General features: G+C 37.2%; 1 protein-coding gene across 2 annotated transcripts in view; it reads right to left on the minus strand.

Annotated features, from left to right (window-relative positions):
* The window catches only part of LOC127857614 (estrogen receptor gamma-like), a 37659-nt gene that overhangs the window by 2715 nt on the left and 9686 nt on the right, over positions 1–25258 (minus strand). The window contains exons 2-9 of one of the 2 annotated variants that reach the window (XM_052394095.1): positions 14743–15868; positions 5313–5533; positions 3972–4082; positions 3001–3114; positions 2409–2536; positions 1783–1963; positions 1022–1163; positions 576–706 (exon numbers count right to left, since the gene is read on the minus strand). In XM_052394095.1, coding sequence (XP_052250055.1) covers positions 576–706; positions 1022–1163; positions 1783–1963; positions 2409–2536; positions 3001–3114; positions 3972–4082; positions 5313–5533; positions 14743–15868 — 2154 coding nt within the window. Of the gene's footprint in view, positions 1–575; positions 707–1021; positions 1164–1782; positions 1964–2408; positions 2537–3000; positions 3115–3971; positions 4083–5312; positions 5534–10515; positions 11338–14742; positions 15869–25258 lie in introns of those variants that run through there. The other variant, XM_052394096.1, reaches the window with a different exon arrangement.

Below are 25258 nucleotides of genomic sequence, written 5' to 3' on the forward strand. Positions count from 1 at the left end.
CAGCTTTGCATCCATATTAAAGACATATTTTTGACGTTTATTTTATTCAAGATAAGAAAAATACATAAAAATTGTGTTCAACGAGCATTCACTAGGTTTATGCCTTGGGAGATTAAACAGAAAAAGCAAGTTTTTAGTTAGGTTTGATAGACTATTTACTGGCATATTATTCAACATTCTGTAAAGACCTTATTAAAACCACATGCGTGCCAATCTTTCCGATGTCACATTCAAAGCGACTCATTATTTTCATATCCAAGTTGTTATTATCATGTGAAAAATATGTACCTCACACAAGGAAAAATGGGGCTTATTTCATAATTATCATGTGAAAGCGTTCAGTGTTGACCCAGATATGTCTGCACAGGCTAATCAGAGATGACACTTTTCGCTTTTATTGTATTTGTTTGTTTGAAAGGAAACTCTTCTTGACTAAGATCCATTTTAGCTGCTAAGTGTTATCCCTTATTAGCCTGTGCCGACTGCACAAGCTTTTCAGGGTCAACACTTTACTCAGAACATTAAGCCCCATTTTTCAAGAACAAGAGCCATATTTTTCAAGGCAGGTCACTCACCAGCATTTGCCAGAATGGTTGCCTGTAGCAACAGGTGCTCTTCTTTGTGGAGGCTGTATTGCACTAGTTGCTCTGAGACGGCAACCAACTGCTCAAACACTTCCGACATCCCCATGATCGACCAGTAGGGCCTGAGGGGGAAAAAATAAAAGAAAATTTGATATTGTTTACAAAAGGGCTTTCACTTTGTCTACTTTCACATGACTTTTTTGCTGAAATTGTATGAATTCATACAATCAGCTATACCAAAAAGGTCCATAACCTAATAGATATACATTTTTTACTTACACAAATACAACTGGGGCACCTGAATTGTTGAGGTGACCAATAAAAGGCTACAGGTGAATTGTTTTGTGTTTTTAATATTCTAAGAAAACAGTAAAGTACAAAGCAATCTTAGCAATGTCAGTCAGAATGTTCAAATCTACGATAAGACCAATGAGTACCTTTCCAGCACGAGATCTGGTGCAATAACGAGACGTCGCCCACCATGTTCTAGAGACCGGAACACAATGTTGAGAAACAACAGTTCCATCCAGCAGCACTCTATGAGATGAACTTGATCCCCCAGACTGAGCTCTGAGTAGCCTGTCACACATTATAAAATATTTAACTCTTTACCACTTAGATATGTATTTTAACCCATTTGTAGTCCCTTAGAAAATCAAATTTAATTAAATAACTTTCTTACTAGATTCAAGTTTTGAAGGCTTCATTACCATACCTTACATAATGATGAGCAGCAAACAGCATAAAACCTGAACAGACTGCGAGTTACTCGCAGACTGTTCCTGTTTTATGCTGTTTGCACATACATGTAGCCATTTTTACTTTGCTTCTAGCTGGAAAGGGTTAATATACATGCAGCAACTTCAAGCACTTATCTTCTCTAGCACATGCCTGATAGGCCATTGTTGTTTTAAAGTACTTAAAAGCAAGTAGGCTAGAATTACGCATTTGAAAAAAACTAACTTTTATATTTTTCTTTATCAGAAAAGTCTCTTCTTACCCTTAGCAAAAATCAAATTTTACTGTTTAGGTGGAATGTGTCATTCCTGATTAGCATGTGCAGACTGCACAGGCTAATCTGGGACGACACTTTACGCAAATGCATTAAACCCCCTAAGTCTTTTCACAGAATTCAAGGTTCAGGGAACCAACACAAATCAAGTGTCCAACAATTCTTACTGGTTTTACAGTAACATACCTGGGACATTTTTTGCCCAGTTAATGAGGTTAACAAGTTCCTTCTCCGCAAGATTCACGAATGAGGTCAAAAGGTGGGCCTTGGTTGGAGGCAGATTGTGGTTGTGAAAGCTCTCAAGACGCGGCATCTCTGCCTTCCCAAGAGCCTCCAGGATCAGCGATGTTCGAGACTTGCGAGAATTCTGCAAGAATAACATTTGGTATAAGTAGATGAATTTACCTTTTTCAGCTGGTGTTATTTGTAGCCATACACTAAACATTCCCAGGCACATATATGACCCTGTTACCTGGAACTTGGATTGGTTAAACAAAAGTATTGGATGCGACTTCAATAAGTTTTTAATATCAAACAAATAAGGCTCAGCCGAATGAAAATGTTGATCTTGAAAATTTTTATTAACTTGCAACAAAATGAAAGAAAGAACATTACCGGGTATTCTTTTTTTTTTAATTGAATTCGCTAAATTTCTGAAGTTACAGAAGTTGAAGTATTCTATGAATCAGTTAATGAATTAAGTCAGGGTCAAAAATGCAAAATTACCTAAAACTAAGTGCCAGTACTTGTGGTTGAAAAACATACATAAAGTAGTCAATAATAAATAAAATAACCAAAGATTATAGCCTCACCTTGGCAGGAGTGGGTGCAGAGTCGACAGATCCTTGACCTAAGGGATTCTCGCCCGAGTCAGATCTTGAACGCTTAGGAGATTTGTTCTGACCAGCTAAAGTGGACTTTCTCTCCTTTCTTTGACTACCTGGAAATGTACATATTTCGGAGGGATTATTTGAATATTCTTTTTAACTCTTTCAGCGCTGGAACCGAATTTTGAAGTCCTTTGCAAACAGTTTGGATCCAGATGAGACGCAGGGTCTCATCAGGATCCAAACTGTTTGCTATTCTGATAATATTCTTTGAAAAAATCAAAGAAAATGCTAATTTTAGAAATTCAGCAGTCGACATTTTAGCAGACAACAAATTTCCTAGCATGCAAAGGGTTAAAAGGGAGTACCGGTATACAATTGCACATTTTTTTTTTTTTTTATTATGTTTCACAAAGAATCAAAACATTTTTGCCATTCAATATGAACACTTAAAAAGTTAATTTCTTAAAGTGTTTTCAAGATGATTTTTTAAAATATTTACTTTAAACAACGATCAGAAGTTGAGATTGCAGCAAATCTTACATTTGTGCTAAAAACAAATGCAATGAATCATTACCCTTGTTCATTCCCACTTCATAGCACTTGCGAAGTCGACACGCCTGGCAGCTTTTTCGCCGATGTTTGTCGATGGTGCATGTGTTAGTTGCTGGACACACGTAATCCACAGGGCCTGTACATCAGGCAAAGATGAAATTAGCACATCATGGTATTTTCATTCATTTGAAATGAAAAAACATAACAATCTTCCATGAAACCATCAAAGAATACCCAGAAGCTATTGGTATTTTTGGAAATTTGAAATGTCAAAGTAGTTAAGAGTTTTGGATGAATTGTCCCATAAAAAAACATTGTATGCATTCATTTTTAAATGCTTATATGAAATGAATGTTTTCATCAGATAGAAATGTATAGTTATTTTTGGCTTTGTCCGAGGAACCTTCACCAGGTTGATGGGCGGCCCATAGCAAACTATACTATGAAACATACATTTTATATCTGGGCAACGCTCCCCGAAAATGGGGCTGATGCATAACATAAGTGTTATCCCATAGTAGCCTGACCATTTTGCGCAGGCTAATCAGATCGACACTTTCTCCCTTAAAAGGCTTTTGCTAAGAGGAAACTTTCTTTAAACGAAAAATTCCATCAAATTAGCAAGTGGCCATGATAAGCTCGTGGGGACCGTCACATGTTCCCAGAGTTGAGCTTATATGTGTCTTGTTCTGTGAAAGCTGGTCATAATGCATGTGCGTAAAGTGTCGTCCCAGATTAGCCTGTGCAGTCCACACAGGCTAATCAGGGACGACACTTTCCGCCTAAACTTGATTTTCGGTATGGAGGGACTTCCTTGAAACTAAAAATACCATTAAAGCGGAAAGTGTAGTCCCTGATTAGTTGTGTGCACTGCACAGGCTAATCTGGGACGACACTTTACGCACATGAATTAAGCCCAGTTTTCTCAAAACAAGACACATATCTAAAGCATAGTCTATAAAAGCACAAAAATAATTACGAAGATTAAATTACCTTGAATGCTCCGTTTGAAGAAGGCCTTGCAGCCCTCACAGGACCAGACCCCATAATGGAAGCCGGACGCATTGTCGCTGCACACCTGACAAAGCTTGTTGACTCCGCCTCCTGTGTAGGGAGAAGACAACAAACACTTGTAATCCAGCACATTGTGTGTACTCACTATGAAAAGATAAAAACTGTCTACATCAGTGTTTACAAGGTTTTTCTTTCTTTGACCTAGTGACCTAGTTTTTGACCCGGCACAACCCAGTTTCGAACTTGGCAGAGATTTCATTGGGACAAAGCTTATGACCAAGTTTCATGAAGATGGGACAAGAAATGTGGCCTCTAGAGTGTTTATGAGCAAATGTTAACGGACGGACGGACATACGATGGACAAAGACCGGTCACAAAAGCCCACCTGAGCAATCAGGTGAGCTAAAAATATGTTGTAGTTGTATAACGTTTAATGCATCGTTCGTTATCTCATGCATTTCATTAATCCCTTCTAAATGTGTGATCTCCATCGTTAATTCGATCATTATTTGCTATTTTTGCAGAGTCACAATTTATTTGCTGTATTGTCTGCCATCTTGTTAAAATGATAAGCCACAGGTGCGCATAGCAACGTAAACTCGTATAATATGTCCGCTTTATACGCGATTCACATTTTGTTTAATTAGAAAACGTTACAGTAATTATGTCAATAATTGATAATCTAAATCTAAAATAAATGTTTTGATATTACTGTATAATGCATAAATTCACATTTTCCACGAGGAAAATCTAGGTTTTCAATAGAAGTCTCCGAAGTATCTGTCCACGATTTTATCGTGGACGAGTACACATAACCGACCAATTAGTGTGCTTGGTATAAGCCACTGAAATTATCGATAAATATTGACACGGGGTTATTCACGCTTGACTAATTCATAACCGAACAAATCTTCGCGGCCTTGGGTCCATACTTTTATACTAGTCGGCAAAGTAGTTTGGACAAAGGGCTATTAAGATGTTATCAATAAGGCGCGGAAAACAGCGGGTGCCCATGTCATGAAAGGGCAGGGCGGCTGCCTTTGAAAAGGGCAGCGTGGCGCTAAATGACTTTGAAAGAGGCAGCGTGGCGCTACAAAAAAGGGCATGGCCACAATAAAACGGCCTTGGGAAAACACTAAGATGTCAATCAAAAACCTTAAATAATTTGTTTTACCCATGTCTTTTTGTCTTACTCCTGCTACATTTTTCCCCCAAAAATGATTCCCTTAAGCCAGAATTCTTGCCACCGCCAAGCCAGGGACCCTCGCCAAAAACACAACAACAAAAAAACGATTAAAAGCACAACTACAAGTCACCCACCTGGTGAGGACTCCAGCTTCATGCGGCGCGAGTCAGCCAAGAAGTGCGGACTGAGCAGGGCCGGGTGGAACCGGTCCATGTTGTCCATGGTGGTGGAGGTCGGGCTCTGGGCTACGGGCTGACCAGGGGGCATCATAGAGTGACTGGGCATGTAGCCAGCGGCGGGCGACATCATGCATGGGTTCTCCTCCATTTTACCATTCACCCTGTCTAAGCCTTCTCTGAAATCAGATAATTTAGATTTATAGAAGACACATTACTCACAAGAACAAACGACTGTGTTCAAGGGTGGGGATTTTTTTCCCTTTATGGTTGCAGCCTTAATAGGGCAGCAACCCCTCACCACATAATTTTCAAATCATGCAGTTTTCCCTTAAACGTAACTTCAACACCTGCATGTTTTGAACCACTTCATTAAAGCATTTGCCACAAATTTGTTCTTTGATACAATCATATTTTTCCCCAAAAATGAGGGCTAGGAACCAAATTTCATAAAATATAAAAAGCTCTGATAGTAGAAGGTTAAAAGTCAAAGTATTAAAAAATGCTGTTTTTCAAACTGCTATGAACTCCTATACAGAGCTCCAGATAAGATGCCTATCTGCGTATTTACCGATTGGAAAATTAAACAAGAGGGCCTGAAAGGCCCAAAGTCGCTCACCTGAGATAACAAGATATTATTGGGACAAATCTTGTGACCAAGTTTCACGAAGATCGGAAAATAAATGTGGCCTCTAGAGTGTTAACAAGGTTTTACTATAGCCATATAAGGAAAAATGCCCCGCTCCCTGCCAGCCATGTTTTTCAACCAACCGGCATCATTTTTGAACTCGTCCAAGATATTATCAGGATAAATCTTCTGACCAAGTTTCATGAGGATCAGACAGTAAATGTGGCCTCTAGAGTGTTAACAAGATTTTACTATAGCCATATAAGGAAAAAATGCCCCGCCCCTTGGAAGCTATTTTTTTCAAGCAAACATAATTATTTTCGAACTCGAACTCATCCAAGATATCATTGAGACCAATCTTCTGACCAAATTTCATGAAGATTGGACAATAAATGTGGCCTCTAGAGTGTTAACAAGGTTTAACAATAGCCATATAAAGCCATATAAGGAAAAATGCCCCTCCCCTGGTGGCCATGTTTTTAAAGCAACCAACACCATTTTTGAACTCATCCAAGATATCATTTGGACAAATCTTCTGACCAATGTTTCATGATGATCGGAAAATAAATGTGACCTCTAGAATGTTAACAAGGTTTTACTATAGCCATATAAGGAAAGTAGCCCTGCACCCGTGGTGGCCATGTTTTTCAACCAACCGGCATCATTTTTGAACTAGTCCAAGATATTATAGGGATGAATCTTCTGACCGAGTTTCATGAAGATCGGACTATAAATGTGGCCTCTAGAGTGTTAACAAGATTTTACTATAACCTAATATAGCCATATAAGGAAAAATGCCCCGCCCCTTGGCGGCCATGTTTTTCAAGCAAACGTAACCATTTTTGAACTCATCCAAGATATCATTTAGACAAATCTTCTGACCATATTTCATCAAGATTGGACAATAAATGTGGCCTCTAGAGAGTTAACAAGGCAAATGTTGATGCCGCACAACGCACAACGAAAGACGGACAAAAAGCAATCACAAAAGCTCACCATGAGCACGTTGTGCTCAGGTGAGCTAAAAAACGCATTAAAAATCAGCCCGGTGCGTAACATTACGCAATACAAATCTTTGTACCTATTTTTAATAAATCACAGTGCGTAACCGGCTTTACCAATAATCCAGTTGAGTTTTTAGTGTAAGTTAACATTTGAATCAAAAGTAAGTAAATGAAAACAAGCTCGTAATCAAAATGGCTGCCCATCATGTTTGTGATTAAAAAAGGGACGTTTTGAGCGACCAGCGGCTCCTGCGCGAATATTTTAATGAAAGTCTGTTCATATCACCATTTTTCCGTCTTTTATTTGCATTTTAATATTAATATAAAAAAACAAATAATAATATTTCTAGCTTTAACGCCCCATGTAATATGTATGTTATCTGTGGAAATAGAAAATATCCCTCAATATTCCTAAGTACCCTTTATGGCTGAAACAAAGGAGTATAATACGCTTTAACAATAATATCAGGGGGTAATATACCCTTTTGACTAAATCCTTATCTGGAGCTCTGCTCCTATATGATCATTATTCTTGTTTATGTTTCACCCAGTTTAATATTTAAAAAAATACATCGCTGTTCCTTTAAAGAACGAATTTCAAAGCAGGCTTGTCCCTTTTAATATAAATTAATAATATAAATATTATACCAACACATTGAAATAAAAAATCCTTTACATATTAACAATTTATTAATATTCTTATACTAGGTGTCTTACCTTATTCTGTATATGTCCATATAAATAAAGTGCATTTATGCAGCTTCAATGTTAAACTCAATGTCTATAATAATAACTAATCATGTATTAAGTAGTTTAAAATGACACATTATAAACCAATCAGCTTCTATATCAAGCTAAATGTCTATAATAATAACTTATCATGTACTTAGTAGTATAAAATCACAAATTACAAACCAATCATGCAAGAAAGCCAAATATCAACCGTAAGTTTAGTTGAACCTAGCTTAAGAAACTTCAGCGTACAGTTTATTTGTATTGACATACCGCGCCTGTTAAAAATCATTAATTTGTAGCCTGCAGCCATTAAATAACACAAATGTCAAACAACTTACATATATTATATTGTGTGTATCCATGTACATTTAAGAGAAACTACAACAAATTGAAACTTCCTTTATTAATTTTACATTCAAAACATATATTTTCTTATGATTTTTTATAATACAGAACAGCTTATCATTGATCTCCTGTTTAACATCCCCTTGGGAAAATGTCAAGTTCCTTGGCATTCATGAGTACAGATTTAGCTAAAGCAGAATGGCAGACGGTAACCGCCTTTCAATTTTTAAGCTTTATCCATTTAAATATGTGCCCCCATCAATTTATTTGCCCCTACCTTTTACAATATTTTCCACCTTTTTTTCTTCCCCTTTTCATTTGTCAATTATCCTGTAAATTTAACAGATATCCAACATGCCTTAACTGGCTTTACTGACTATTTTGCACATCTATTACTAACATACTGTATTACTATTATACTGATAAGGAACATACCCTGAGGAATACATGTACATGAACATTCTTATTCGATGCTTGAATCAGTGTAACAACTTCAGTGGAAACAGTTCAATATATAAAAAAAACTTTAAATAATTTTGAATAATTTTGTTGCAGATGTTGCAATGAATAACTTAAGCATGTTGTTTTGTTTTTATAGAACACTGATTGCATATCATTTTTGATAAGTTATTTACCTTAGTGTAATCTATGCAACAGCAGTGGGAGCAATCAATAAACATTTCAAAACATAATTTAAAGACTTCAAACTGTTGAACCCTGAAAATGTCATTGACGCCAGATAATTTCAAGCATATAGTCATTTGACTCCATATTGTCAAAAGCTAAAGAAATGCCTGATTAAGAAAATGTATTTGAACTATCCAACTTTGCGACTTCAACATGTAGCAAATCTAGAGCCAACCAAGGTTAATTTATCCATCATTGTTTTTTTCACCATTTTGGGAATGGGGCTGGGTCCCTTTGGATTGGGAAAAATTTTGGCATTTTGACCAACATTGGGAAATAGGTGTTGTTGTTTTTTGCTTACAAATACTTCAAAAATGAGAAAAATTGTTTCAAATATTACATTTAAAAAAGTGTTACTTGTAAAGCTCAAGGGAGATGAACTAAATGTTGATCTAAAAAACCTTTAATTGGGAATTTTTATGTCCCAATTGGGAATTTTTTTTACTTTTTTCCATTGGGATTTGGGCCGGATACTGGAACAGATTTTGAACAAAAAACACACTGTCCATCATCTGTAAATTCTCCAGGACAGCTCCCACCACACAAAATTGAACAATTATGTATTTTGCCAGCTTAGACAGAAGATTGGTCTATGGATCCTCATTGGTCTGCCAGCTCAGACAGAGGATTAGTCTATGGATCCTCATTGGTCTGCCAGCTCAGAAAGAGGATTGGTCTATGGATCCTCATTGGTCTGCCAGCTAAGACAGAGGATTGGTCTATGGATCCTCATTAGTCTGCCAGCTCAGACAGAGGATTAGTCTATGGATCCTCATTGGTCTGCCAGCTAAGACAGAGGATTGGTCTATGGATCCTCATTGGTCTGCCAGCTAAGACAGAGGATTGGTCTATGGATCCTCATTGGTCTGCCAGCTCAGACAGAGGATTAGTCTATGGATCCTCATTGGTCTGCCAGCTAAGACAGAGGATTGGTCTATGGATCCTCATTAGTCTGCCAGCTCAGACAGAGGATTGGTCTATGGATCCTCATGGGTCAATATTGGGGCCTCATTCTGGGAAAACTCGGAAGATTTATGCAGGTGTAAAAGGTTCCATTAGCCTGAGAGGTCTGCACAGGCTTATCTGGGACAACTCTTTCTGCTTAGACTGGAATTTTTATTAGAAAATTCTTCCTTTTATCAAACAAAATCCATAAAAGCTGAAAAAGGGATGATTTATGCATGTTTAAAGCTTCATTCATGATCAGCCTGTAAAGTCTGCACAGGCTAATCAGAGACAACTCTTTTTACTCACATTGGATTTTTATAAGAAAATTCTTCATCAGAAAAAATCCATATAAAAGCTGAACCATGATTAGCCTGAGCAATTAGTGGGACAACACTTTAAGCACTTGCATTATCAGTGCTCCAGCTAGGATTTGAAAAGGGCAGGGGGGGCTTTTTTGTCAAAAGGGCACTTTCGAGTGCACAGGCATTTCTGGAATGCTTCCTCTTGCATGTTAATATACATGCTATTAATAATTGTTAGAATATATTATTCCCATTATTATTAAACAATCTAAATATAATGTCTACAATGAGGAATACATTAATAACAATTTATTGTAATAAGGTTATAAGAGATTTATTCATCATCATATGTAAAAAAAAATAATATATATTTTTTTTTTTAAGGGCAGGGGGGGCCCTAGAAAGGGCAGGGCGGAGGTTCGGGAGGGCAGGGTGGGGCGCCCTTCAATTTAGGCTTAGCTGGAGCACTGCATTATGCCTAGTTTTCACAGAGTGAAGCTGTACAAACCTACCCAGGACAGTTCTGATAGACATCCGATTGGTCTTGCAATAATTTAACAATGGAGCAGCCAACGCTAGAAGCCATCTGGTCATGGCGGTAGGCCTGGCTACTGTGACAATAACCCTGGTTATCACTGTCATATTCATGCTTTATCTCCGAGCTAGATAGAATATAGTTCTCCGAGCAATGATTATAACGGTTATACATTGTGAAAGATTCACTTGCACACAGAATTTCTGCACACAGAATTCCACCTCAGATGTTACTGGTAATAGTTCACAACCAATAGAATGTGAACGAGTCAAATGTTCATGTACGCTAAAACCCAGGTACAAGAACTTATTGTTTACACTTTTTGCCTAACATTTTTCTTCACTGTTGTGAATGTCTTGAAAGGGAAAGGGGATATACAGTCAATGTATCTGTACATGTATGTATGTCAGCTACAACCAGTCAATGACTGATTATGAGTCATGTACTGCCCCACATATACGCGGTCATGTACATGTACACACATACACGGTCATGTACACACATGCAGTGTGTTTAATCTTCAATGCTTACACAAGGAAAAGCTCATGCCAAAACTTAATTAATACTTGTAACTATTCCTATTTGCCTAACACCAGGTTAATCCACATATGAATATCCTATGAATAGCCTTTGAAACATTCTTTGTCTTCTTTTTCCAACTTCAGTCACAGAAACAACACTGTTTGAAACAGCTCATTATTTGTATCCACTTAGTTCTTGAATTTATCAATTTAAACATCAAACTATAAATTCCCATACGGAGCATAATGTGCTCTGTTCAAACTCCAATTTGTGCACTATGCTTCTAAATTGGTGCTACTTTTGAAAATTATCCTGGCATAATTAGCTAAGAAAGTCCTGTATTAGCCAATGGTCAGTGGCCAAAATGCTTGGCTGACCACATCCCATACTGACCCAAACACACAAAATTTGTCAGACCAGCTTAGAGATAAACCAGAAACTTTATCAATATGAAGTCATTTCACAGATTGTGTGGGGCAAGATAAACATGTGAAAGTGTGGTATTTATTTGGTTAATTACTAAATATCACTCTGTTTATTATTTAAGAACATTAAACTGTGGAAAATTTTATTAATATCTTTTGTGCTTATTTTATAATGTCCTGTGGTTTGCAGCAGAATGTGGGTGATTTAATTGGTACCTTTAATTAACTTTATTAAAAAGTGAATAATATTTGTGAAATGATGTCATTATTTCGATCTTACAACACTATAATTTCCGCTTAATTCAAAAGTGTGATACATTTACAATGTAAACAAGTTGATAATAAAAAGAAAATAACTTATGGTCGATCATAGATGTGATGATTGAAAATTAATCATTTGATAAAATGAGCCACTTGTGAATATACTTATTTTAAAATCATTTCTGAGTGAAAATCAATAATCTTATATCTACTAAAACTAAACAATATCCCCTCTTGAATTTTTATTTTTTCTGTATAGTGTATACTGTTTTATTAAAATGCTTAAATATGGAGACAAGAATCTAGAGTCTGAGAAATAATATATATAAAGAAAGACAAAATTACATTATTTGCATTCTGATATTTTTTAAGTATCTTTATTTTAGTTATAGTAGCAGTTTAAAAGCATTACCTTTTAAAAATTAAGCTATTATAAAAAATATTCATACATTTGTGTTTTTTATTCTATCTATCTATCTATCTATCTATCTATCTATCTATCTATCTATCTATCTATCTATCTATCTATCTATCTATCTATCTATCTATCTATCTATCTATCTATCTATACTTTCTAACTCCCCTTGCGGGTATTATTGTTTATTGTATTCAACTATATTCATACATTCGTGTTTTTTTAACTATCATTTTTGTGAAATGTGAATTTTAATTTGCATATAAAGTCATTAATGTTGAATGAACAGGAACCAGATGCAATTAAGATGTATGTTATGTTTTCATGTCTAGAACAATCATTTATTTTATTAACAATCACATTCTTAATACATTTTTAATATGCTATGTCAGCCTTCTTATATTTTAAAATGACAAAATGTTTCATTGTTTGTCATATTTTTTTTAAACTGTTCACTGCAAATTTAAACTCGCCATTATTTACATTTTAACCTAAAGCTTTGGAAAATAGTTAGCTAATGAAATTGTAATATAAAAAATGCCACCAGTTTGAGTCTACCTTACTCTGTCCGAATACTCATTCATATCACGGTATCGACTTGCAAGTAGGTAAATACGGCTTCTCGGTTGATTGCTTGGCCACTAGGTCAACCTAACTTTTGACCGATGGTCAGTTTAACCCTTTGAACTAAACATAACTTGAGTTAGCCACTTCGTAAACCGTCTGAAAACCAGGCAAGGGAGAGAACAACTAGGAACTCTTTATTTTCTTTTGATACTTATATTAATTTTCATAACATCGCGAACTTACTTAAGCGAAGTGGTGCGTTTATACTCAAAGCTTAATCGTTGGTGCCATTTAATAAATATATAAACGTCGATCGCCTCGAAAATAAAGATGTTTTTGTTTCTTTCTGTCATATAATGGAGGAACATTTAGTCGCCTTAATGTCCAAAACTCGGCATATTGCACTGCAACCTTCGCGCAGTGATTTGATTGGAACTACCATAGCTGGATCCAGGGACGTATACAGTTTTTATAGGTCCCTGCTGGATCAAATCCCTGCCTTCGTACCCATGTGGTACAATAATTTTACCGTTTATATTTAAAAAATAAAATAATTCACGTAAATGTTTTTAAATGAACATAAACTTACACACTATTTTCAAAATATAAAATAAAATAATAATGATAGAATACTTAAACCCTAAAACTAAAATCCTACCAAATATTGTAGGATTTTTTGTGATGGCAAAACGATTTTATTTTATTGGTATAAGTATTCTATTATGAAAATTAGCATCATTTTCTTTTACATTTTGAAAAATAATGTACATGTTCAGGCATTCTATACATAGATGGTGACGTCACTACGTTATTATCACACCGGTGTGACACAATGCATGTTCAGGTTCATAATAAAAAAATAAATAATTGCTTTAATTAAAAACAGTAAAAATAACAACGGTAAAATTATTGTACCACGTGGCTAGGCTATAATCACGTGGTGGTTTATTAAGGCAGGGACTTGATCCAGCTATGCTGGTTCCGTCAAACCTCTGCACGGAGGTTGCTGTAGTTCCTTAAATGTATATATCCGATACAAAAAAAAAATTGTAACAAATCTCAAAACGACAATATCGAAATTAAAATGGGTTTAATTATTCTGCATGATGTGCAAAACACATTTGCCTATTAAAATAAACAATTTGTTCGCAATTCATTTAATTAAAATAGTGCTTTTTATTTCTAACAAATGTTAACGGAGGTTCATACAAGAAATTATCATTTCATTGTGTGTGGTTATTGTCTTCTTAAGAAACTACTAACCAGTAGTTATTTTTTAATTACATGACGATGTATAAGTGTACGTGGATTGAAAAATTAAGCTACACTATTTATAAGTATGATACCATTTTGAAAAATAATTAAGTACTGGCTTAGATTAGAATAAACTTTATTTTAATAGTATCAGCAAATTAAGACACGTTAATGCGTGATGGGTGAAGTATATCACAATATGCAATGAAAACAATTGTATAAAAAATCGCTTGAAAAAAAAACTAGTACAATCACAGACTTGTAATTTTCACTTGATTTTGCACTGCAAGCATGAACCGCTATTGGCCATGATTGGAAAGTTGCATAGACCAAGTTTCTCAGGGACATATATTTTCTCTTGACTGGAAACGTAAGCGCAAAGGCGAAGATATACAGTAATCTAATATTAATTACGTTTGATGGTCCTTTTATATGGTCGCATATAAGAATATATTATTGTATAAAATACGAATAAACGTTGATTGTACCATTGCGGAGAGTCGCACAAAAATGCGTAAGCTTGTGTAAAACGCGGCTTTTAATTTAGTTAATAAAATACGTCGAATGCAGTCTTCGTCCTCTCAGAAAATATCGTCACTTATATACCCATAAATATGCCATTCGATAATTAGGCCCATCACGTGAAAGTCGTCTCTAATTATATTAAACTGCGATAATTAACCACGATATGTTTGACCATGTTTGTTAGGTCGGGGCTCCTTCACGAAAAAAAACTCAAATATGTAAATAATATAATTACCGTTGATGGGTGTCGTATCTGTAGTTACTCAGGATACCATTGATGCCGATGGTGGAATACAGCGCATTCGGATATCGCGCCGGGACCGCGGTAACAACGTTTTCCTTGTCCGACTGTTTTTCCTCGCGCTCATTCTCCCCGGTCCGTACGGACAACAAGTCGGCGATACGGCGGTGCGAGTCCAGATATTGTTTAGAACGTTCCAGCGCGTTCTCCTTGTTTTGTCTTAATGCCCACTCTCTGTAAACATGCGCTAATCGTCCGTGGTCATTAGAACGGTCGTAAAACCGTTGTCCAAATAAATGACCATTTGTAACATCTGATCTTTTGGACAGATCATGAGGTTCGTTTTCATAGTTTTTCATTGTACACGTGCTAAATGACAAGTTTTGACCATGCGCATATCCGTTAGAGTGTCCGCGGTTTGCTGTGCCGTTCATTCCGCCTCCGTAAATTATGGATTGCGCGGCGCTAGTAGCCAGCGCCGAGGCAACCAAAGTGTCTATCAGGCGTCCTTGCTCCGTCGTAAGCCTTTGTTGCGGTGCGGCGCTCGTCTTGTAACTCATGTCCTGCAGTGCGGCGCTCGTCTTGTAACTCATGTCCTGCTCATATAACGGCTCCATCGGAGCGTCTTTCTCTGTGTCCGGCGACCTGCACTCGAGTTTCACCTCAAGCTGACGCCGCTTTTCTATCTGCAAGCGAATATGATCTTGGTATTTTCTGAAAGCGCCGACCTTTTCACCATCACCCGACGGCGACGTTGTCGGCGATGGCTCATCGAGCGGCGGACTCTTAAGCGTTTCTCTGTGCTCTTCAGAAAGCGCTCTCGATTTCAGCAACAATTTGTGGAACAGTTCCGCGCGCGCGTCCGTATTGCATGATGGGAACGTTTCAGTCGGAGTCTTGTCTGCATCACTGCTAGACATAAAGACTTCCCCATCCGATCCGTCCTCGATGGTGGCAGCTGGACTGTTTCCCTCGGAGTCCCGGGAGTCGCGACTCGAAGCCCCAGGATTATAGCGTTCTTCGTCTGAAAGAAACTGTTCTAAGGACGTCCGACCCATCTTCGGTTTCTTCGGTGGCGGCATTGCTCCAATTGTTATTGTATCCACAGCATACGATTCGTCTGAAAAATATTATTATTTTATTAATTAAAAAAACAACAAAACAGCAATAATAATGTCTAATACTAATACTAATTATTTGCAATGAGTATTTGTTTAAAGAACCATTCTCGGCGACCCATACGGGAGACTACTCTTATCAGCTTGCACTAGGAGCTGACACTCAAGATATTTTTTGTAGTTTCCCTTTAAGCAAATTAAATTCTGAATAATGTCAAATAATTAAAGAACTAAAATAAAATACATTTATAATTATCGTATTAAATTTTCACTCACAATTTTATTTCTAAAAACACAAAATAAATGCAAAGAATCTTTTATCGGTTAGTGCGTTCTCCGATGAAAGCAGTTTATATAATATCAAACTGATACAAACACTATGTTTGGAAGCCAAAGACCAGAGCAAAGTGAGGCCAAAATTGGAAAACGTTGACTTTAATGGTCAGATTCACGTCAATGACATGTCAACCTTTAGCAAGGAAACGCAAACTAACTAGCGAAGAACGAAGTGACTGAACTATTTTTTTCTATTTTTAGTAACATGTCCGCTGTCTGAACTCGACTGCTTCACCTGAAACAAACCTAGAGTATCCTCAAATGAACTTAAACATAGACAAGCGCGCATGCGCATAGCGGAGGAATACTTTACCACATCGTTTTGCCTGCTCCGTAAGCGTTCGGTTGAAAAGTACCTTGATTTCGTTAACGACTCATCGATACTAAATGTAGTTGGTTGTAAAGTGCGGTGGGCTGAAAGACTCATTCCACGCATTTGTCTTTGATTGTCAGTTTTATAAGTTTACCTAGCCCTCCATACTTAACCCATTTAATCCTAGCGTCAAGGAAAAAGGCCTTGGCAAACAGCGCAGACCCAGCTGTGACGCCGCATGATGCGGCGTCTCATCAGGGTCTGCGCTGTTAGACTAAAGAAATTTCTGTAAGAAATATCTAAATATATAAATAAATATACTAGACATCCCTAATTTTGGAAATAAATAGATCCAATTTAGAAGAATGGGAGATTCCACTAGGCATATATGGGTTAAGCAAACCTTGAGCAGGCAACAATTCGAGATCTCTTTTATAATCGGCTTGCAGTTTCCAACATACATCTTACTTAATGGGTATGTTACTGTACCGGTGCACGTTTATTAAGGCTATGCTGAAAATATGTGCTTCTTAGTTTAGCGTAAAGTAATTAGAGAAACCAGTTATCTTAGTTTTACATATAAAGACGTCATGATTTTAATTCAATTTTATAAGTTTCGTGTCAATTTTATTATCTTTTTTAGGGGGGCAGGGGGGTACACACCTGTCTTCGATTTCTCTGCTTTTATTACGGATAACCCTACATAATAGGATGAAGTCTTTCCATATTTAAATACTTAACTCTTTTAAAATAAATGTTACATCGAAATTTATCTTTTTTGTCGTGCACTTCAACACCATTTTCATGCAATAAGCAATCTGCTTTCACAAAATTGGAATCTCGTGTTCGTTTCCATACGGAAATAGTATGCTTAGTTTGAGCTTATTATTATAAAACGCGGAAATATTGAGGACACAATCGAGGCAAGATAATCAGAATTGTAATCTTAACTTAATAATATCCATTTATCAAACGCTTAAAAACATTGTGTCTGACTTACATGCCAAGACATTTATTGACGATGCACATAGTAATTTGGAAACCGGTACATATAATTAATGAAACTTTGATTAGTTGTTAACTCACCACCCTTCCTTTGGAAACTATCCACTCAAAAAGATTCCAAACTACTTCCAATCTTACCCTCAATCACAAAATTTAATCTTAGATACGCAAATAAAAATATAAATATCTTCATTTAATTTCCCGTTTTATATTATGAGCACATGGGTACATTCAATTTTGCTTAATATAAGTTTAACGTGCCACAGGGAAGAAATGGCTGTTGCGATCTTTCCAGCCCAAACTGAGTTCGTCATGAGAGCCGCTCACTGGGAAAAAGAGGCATAATACATGGGCCGTGCTCTGAGAAAAGGGGTTTAATACATTTGCGTAAAGTGTCGTCCCAGATTAGCCTGCGCAGTCCGCACAGGCTAATCAGGGACGACACTTTCCGCATAAACTTAACTTTTGCTAAGAAGAGACTTTCTTTAAACAGAAAATACAACAAAAAGCGGAAAGTGTCGTCCCTGATTAGCCTGTGCGGACTGCACAGGCTAATCTAGGATGACACTTTACGCACATGCATGAAATCTTCTTTTCACAGAGCACGACCCACATCTGCGTAAAATGTCGTCCTAGTTTAACTTGTGCAATTCACAAAGGCCTAACAGGAACGACACTGTCTGTTTTTAATGAAATGTTTATAAAGTCTATGTGAACGTGGGGACTTCACATGCTAATATGGGTCGACACTTTACGCTTGTGCATTAAGCCACGTTTTCCAAGAGCGCGTCGCATAAACAGTTAGTATGTTCTGCCCAGATCGGGTGATGTTGCTCTACATTATATAACGCGTTTGTCATTTGATTATGCACACGAAGGCAAGAAAAATATAAGAAGCAGTTATTTTGTTTTATTGCTGCGGTATGCCGTGGTGTATAGTTACGATTTTTTTAACGAAATGCGGGTGAAAATGACAATTTGTCATGCATGAATTTATGACCGAAGACCTGCCAGACACACGTTTCCGCAAATGTCTGAAAATTCAACAGAATGAAATGACACGATCAAGCTTGGGCGAACGACTGAGTACGTTTTGCACATGTTAAGGCGTACTTGTTAACCGTAAACCGTTTTTGGGAGATTTCGATATTTTTTCCATACTCGATGGGAGCATAATTATTTTTTTTAATTATCACACTATTTAGTTCAAATATAAAAAATACATGTTGCAAAGCCGTTTTAGCGAGTTATTTTACATAACATGTATTAAGGTGAGTAACAAGTATAATAAAGGATCGCCAACCAACCCTTTCTGGGAGATGTTAGAAGAAACAAAAACGTTTTTGGTTGACCCTATATGAACTGAAAAAGGCAATAAAACTGTTACGTAATACTGCATCGTATACTCAAACATAAAATGTTGTTCACTGTTTAAACGACACTTTGATTAACTAAAAATACGCATGCACTGCCGAAGGTGTTATTTACATGTTTGTTATTTATAAATTATTATCAGTAAAGGAAGTTAAGTTTAAATTATCCGATTGTGTTAATTATTTCAATTAACACTTACACTGATCGTCTCCCATTAGAAAAACAGTTCGAAGCTGAGAAGTAAATTACGGTAAACACAGCTTTTTAGTTCTAGTGCAAGTTATTTAACCCACAGAACGTTCGCCAAAAAGAACATAAAACAACAGCAGCAGCAGCAACAACAACAACAACAACCAACATAATCGTCGTGTTACAGATAAGAATCAATAGCCTGTAAATATTTTATATTCAATCGTGATATGAAATTCAGAACATTGTGAAGTGTTAATCGACAATTTAACATCAGTCATTTCGTCAGAATTGTCATTTTAGAATCTGTAAGCTATCACGATATAAAAAACAAGAATGTTCGTGTATAGCAAAAATCGCGTAACAAACCTAATGACATACATAATTGTGAAATACTGGATTACACAGCACTACTACTCCTATATTTGTTAGTATGCACACAATATATTTTCTTACCATGTACAATATTTCACTTTTATATAATCCCTTTTCGTCAGCGCTCAATTTCGTATAAATTCCAAAACCATTAGCTTCACAAAAATGCCAAAATATTTGCTAAATATATTTATGATAACTTCAAAAGTTGTTATATAAAGTAACCACGAAGTGCACACATTTCCTACAATACATTAACTGCGATACACGGCGAAGGATTGTTTGAATAGTCTATGAGGCGAGGGTCAAACGGAGGCCACGAAGCAATTGACCTGCTCTGACACTACCAGCTCTCGCGAACCTTGGGACGCACAATAAATCGGCGGGTCATTCTAGGACAGCGGCATGCGGTCAACATAGATCTGTAATAAATCAAGTGCTTGCGGTATGTACAAATCGCTGGCCTGTCCAGTCACCAGGTAAGGGTTTTCGCCGGACGATCACGTCTAAATTGACAGTTATACTTATGTATTAATTAGCGCGTTTTAATTAAAAAGGTAATCACCGCGGTGCAATGGTTGTCAAAATTTGAACTTGGTCGACATTAAGCAAATACATACACTTAACAAGATGTCATAAAAGCACCGAACACTGCCGCTGGACTGTATTTTTGTCACAACTGTCAGGCGTATTCGGGTCAACGGGTCATGGGTTAAATCAAAAGAACAAAGGGGGAAATGCACCGCGCGCAGGGCTAGATCTTAATATCTTTGTTTGCCCCACCTCTGACCTTGAAGGTCGGAGTCGATTTGCACCTGCCTGAATTTATCGGTAAATTTGAAAAAATAATCGCTCAAGACTGTTTAATGTGGTGCGTTGTGGTACATGTGTTTAGATGTCAGTGACATTAAAACGTGCAAATTTAGACTGTCATTTGCAATAAAATCAAATAGTGCATAACGGTTTCTGCCTTATAGTGCATGAATTTTACCTCGCGCCGCTCGCTCAGCGCATACGGGATGTAATGGACACGCATGTTTTCAGTGCAACTCGCAAACGTTACAAAACGAACAGCGTCAACAAAATATAAACAACAAAAACAACAACAAGCGCAAATCAATAGCATTATCAGGAAACGGTGCATTGACGCTATCGTAGTTCGACGCCAATTTACACAGGCGTTTAGTTTTCAGTTGTGGAAGATTGTTGTTTATACCTGACCTACGTTCTATAATGTATTTTGTTCGTTATTTTTTGTTTTACAAAAGCTGTTTTTAACATTTCTTGTATATAGAATGCCTTGGCCGCTTCCCATAACCCTACAATGCGCGAACTGAACCGTCGCGATCGTTGTCCCAAAATGACCCAAACGGGCTTCTCACAAGGCAGTCGGCTCTGACCTTAGATAAACCCATTTTAGCAAGCTCAATAGTAATAGGAGGCACCGCGAAGGGAATCTGGTTTGCATTGGAAACAGCCGAGGCATGTCAGGTCATTGTCCTAGCTTTTGTACAACTGTTTTGTACGAATGGGCTTTGTGCGGTTGGATTGAGCCGGAGGCAGTAAATTTAATGTTCATTGGTAATAGAGTGTATGTTGCGACAGAATGCACCGTTAACGTCTGGATATAATGATGTTCAATGGATCATTATTATGTCAAAATATTATTCAGAGCAAATAAGCTATAGTGCATGTTAAACAAGAAACGTTTTATTAAAATGGTACATGTATCTATCATAATACAAATACAATACACATTGCACTCTCAACCTTGGTTGTAATCATATCTACATGAGCTGCATAGAAACGATTATGATTGCAATAATTATAATATACAAGTCTATAATATCGGGCGTTATATAATTATTCATTTTTTTTTGCGATTGTTATTACACACAATGTACATACTTAAATTTTTTTACAACATGCGTGTGACTAATGTTTCAGCAGATACATTTTTTCAATGATTAAGCTTATCAATTCTTAGTCTAATGAATGAAAACGTTAAACGTGAATTAAGTGCTTGTTTTATATGTGGCTCTAGAGACAACATCATCTGAACTAAAAGTGATTCGATACTGCGATTTGAAAAGTGCTTATAATTATAATACTTAAACAATCGTGTCGATCTATTTTACTTCGATTAATGGCTATGGTAGTCAAACGAGCGAACTTGCATGCTATTTATGCAACGGGGCAGGAACGTTTAACCATCAGTTGCGAGTTACTTTAATTACATGCTCCCATAATAGATTTGCACACTTCTTTGCAAGCAACGTTACAGTACGTACGTACTTTAGTACACACTTCAATGCCGCTGCGAATTTTTCATATACCGCATAATAATTTTTATCTGATACGTGGCCTAATGTGAAAGCAACTCATTCACAAAGTTTTGTTGTTGCATAAAATGGCTTTAAATCGTACAGTCTTTTTTGAAGAACATTAAATTGATAACAAAAATTAGAATAGACAAAAAAACTATTAAATAATGTATTCACTATTTCAATATCAACATATTATTTTCTCAATCTGTTAATGTTAACTAAAATACAAAAATATATTTTAATTAGGATTATTAAATAGTTTCATAAATCACGTTTTGTTTATGGATAGAGCGCTTGACTACACAATCGAGCAACCCGAGTTCGATCCCCGGCGCGGTACGGCCATAAACTAGTAACTTGTGTAGTGATAGGCATTGACATCATTTTTACGGAAATTCTTCCCATACATCGGATTCAAGAAGGGCAGTTATCGGTAAACCCATTTATGCCCAGTGGACTCTCCCATCCTTCTAAATTGGATCAATTTATTTCTGAAATTAGGGATGTCTGGTATATTTTTTTCTATATTTAGAATATTTCTTACAGAAAGTCCTTTAAGCAAACAGCGCAGACCCAGATGAGACGCCGCATTATGCGGCGTCTCATCTGGGTCTACGCTGTTTGCAATGTCCTTTTTTCAGGACAGGACGCTAGGCATAAATGGGTTAATACTGGCGTAATAATGAACTTTTATATACATAGCATGCTAGTATAATAGTTTTATGTAGTTTTTGTACAAAACTTCAAATACTATTTTGAAATAATATATTGCTTTCAATTAAAAACAAGACGTGTTTGTGAAACACTATGCCCCCCATATATTTGGCCTTTGATCTTGAAGGATGACCTTGACCTTTCACCACTCAAAATTTGCAGCTCCTTAAGATACATATACATGCCAAATATCAAGTTGCTATCTTCAATAAAAGTTGTGGACAATGTTAAAGTTTGACGCAAACCAACAGACAGGGCAAAAACAATAATGTCCCCCCTATAGACTGGGGGACATTAAAACATGGTACCACCATTACTTTGAACTCTGAGTTAATAAAGTTAGGAGTACAATTGTAATTCATATGGTCGGTGTGACCGGAAGGTCACGGGTTCGATCCCCACTGTGGGAGCGTTCTTTAGATCTCCCTGTAGACCCCAGGTACTGGTTAAAGTCCCAGGAAACGGACTCGAGAGCTTTTCAATAAGCCTGAGACTTTCGATGCAATCGAGCTAAAATAAATAGGTTTCAACCAATTAATATAGTTTTTTTAAACAAAGACAGATGGTGAGCTGTACATGTTTGCGCAGATCTATCTCGTATTAAGCACACGGCTATACTAACTGATCATGATTGATTGCATTGAATGTAAATAACATAAATAAAAATTTTGCTTCACACGAGATAAGAAATCAAATCCCTTCGAGAACAAAATACATGTAGCCAGTTGCATACGTATATCACGTAAGACACAACATTTTATCTACTGGTACAGACTTAAAGTAACCCACACGGTGATGGGTCGCCCGTATTAATTGAAAATTTCTATACACCACTGTTCATTTATTCAATGGTCAAGCGCGCAGCGGTCAACAGGAACGATTTAGAACCCCTTGGCCTGATAACGCGGATCACAATGTCCGGTAATGTTAGGCCATTGACGCCGGGGTCAACGCCAGGCCAATTTCCTGTCAAAATAGGATTATTATCCACTAATCAAATACATTGAAGAGCAATAACAGCACCGGGTTTAATACACGCTGATATACGGAGCACCACCTAAGTACATGCACCCGGTCAGCGTGCTGGAGCGTGCGCGACCGAGACGAGAGTCTCCCGCAGAACTTCTTGGAGATTTTAACTTCCTACTGGCGTTGTCTATTATTGCCATGGACGTCAGATGTGGGAAGGGGGGGGGGGGGCTAATCCAGCGAGAACCGAAATTACCTTAACCCTTTGCATGCTGGGAAATTTGTCGTCTGCTTAAATGTCGTCTGCTGAATTTATAAAATTAGCATTTTCTTCGATTTTTTTCAAAGAATACTATCAGAATAGCAAACAGTTTGGATCCTGATGAGACGCCACGTTCTGTGGCGTCTCATCTGGATCCAAACTGTTTGCAAAGGCCTTTAAAATTCGGTTCCCGCACTGAAAGGGTTAATTGGATTTCCTCATACAAATTTAAAGAAAATAATACGCACTCACACTTCGGAGTCCATAGTCGGAAGGCGGGTCGAGAGAGGGGCGAAAGAAGCAGAGGTGGTAGCAGCAGAGGACGCATGGGGCGCACCCAGCGGAGAAATGAAGACCGGGACATCGAGGGATGGACTGAGATGAAAACCATTGAAGTGTCCCAGGAAACTATCCGGGTATTCATTCTGGCAGACGGTGAAGTCACGTGACGCCTTAAAGGCGGCGCAGCGCGCAAGTAACGGAAAGAAGCAGTATAGCCATTGTCAGCATTTTTTTTTTCATTGTCCCTACTTCTTTTCGGGGGGGGGGGGGATGCAACCAGGCATATATTGTCTTTGAAGGCCATTTGATAACAGTTCACTGGTCTATTTGAATCAAAATCATATCCTTAGCGAATACCCGAGCAGTCACGCTAAATTTGACCTATACTGAATCAAAATATCCCCGGAAAGGTCACAGGGGAAGGTCTATCCATTTACACAGTCGAACAAACGCAGAAAATCATTTCAATTAAGTTGAATAAACTATGAAACACACACATTCTCAGAACAAACATGAATGGGATGAAGTGGCAACCACACACCGCTAAGTGAGGGCATAAATGATACCTCGTGAAAAAAGCTTTACGAAACCGCTCAATTTAATGCCAAATAGCACATTAATTTTTGTCATATATTTGTGATGCAAATGCTTTTAGCGTTATATTCTTATTGAACATCATATTCTTTAGACCAATGAAAGGCCAAAGATGTACTTAACGTCACAGAACCTGGGTCTCTTTTACTTGTATGTTCAAACATGATATTTCTTAAATACATATGCATGTATTAATTATCTATATACAGGGTGAATAAAACCTCCGTTTGCGCGTGATAAATAGGTAATTTAATTATTTTTAATACGGTGGGTCACCCATCATATTAATGAATTATTCACTATAAAATTGAATCGGGTTGAATGCAAGATTAACAACGAAATCTACTGCAATCAGGATCGAATTATCTTTGTCCGTTTACATCCACCGATTCGATATAACCGACCAAATTTTGGACTTGTCGCGCGTCACCCGAAATAACCCTGAAAACACGATCCTCAAATTAAACAGACACTTCGCCTCAGTTGACCCTGTGACCTTCCTTCGGGGTCACACGGGGATAGGGTCATCGACGGTGTCATGGCCTTCGGTGGAAATTCGATATCAATTTAAGCCCGCCCTCGATTCTTCCATGTTTTGTATTTTATTGTCCAGTTTAACCCGCTGACACTCCGAGACGCTTTATCGCAACAA

Source organism: Dreissena polymorpha, chromosome 14 (assembly GCF_020536995.1).
Source record: "Dreissena polymorpha isolate Duluth1 chromosome 14, UMN_Dpol_1.0, whole genome shotgun sequence".
Taxonomy (NCBI): Eukaryota; Metazoa; Mollusca; class Bivalvia; order Myida; family Dreissenidae; genus Dreissena; species Dreissena polymorpha.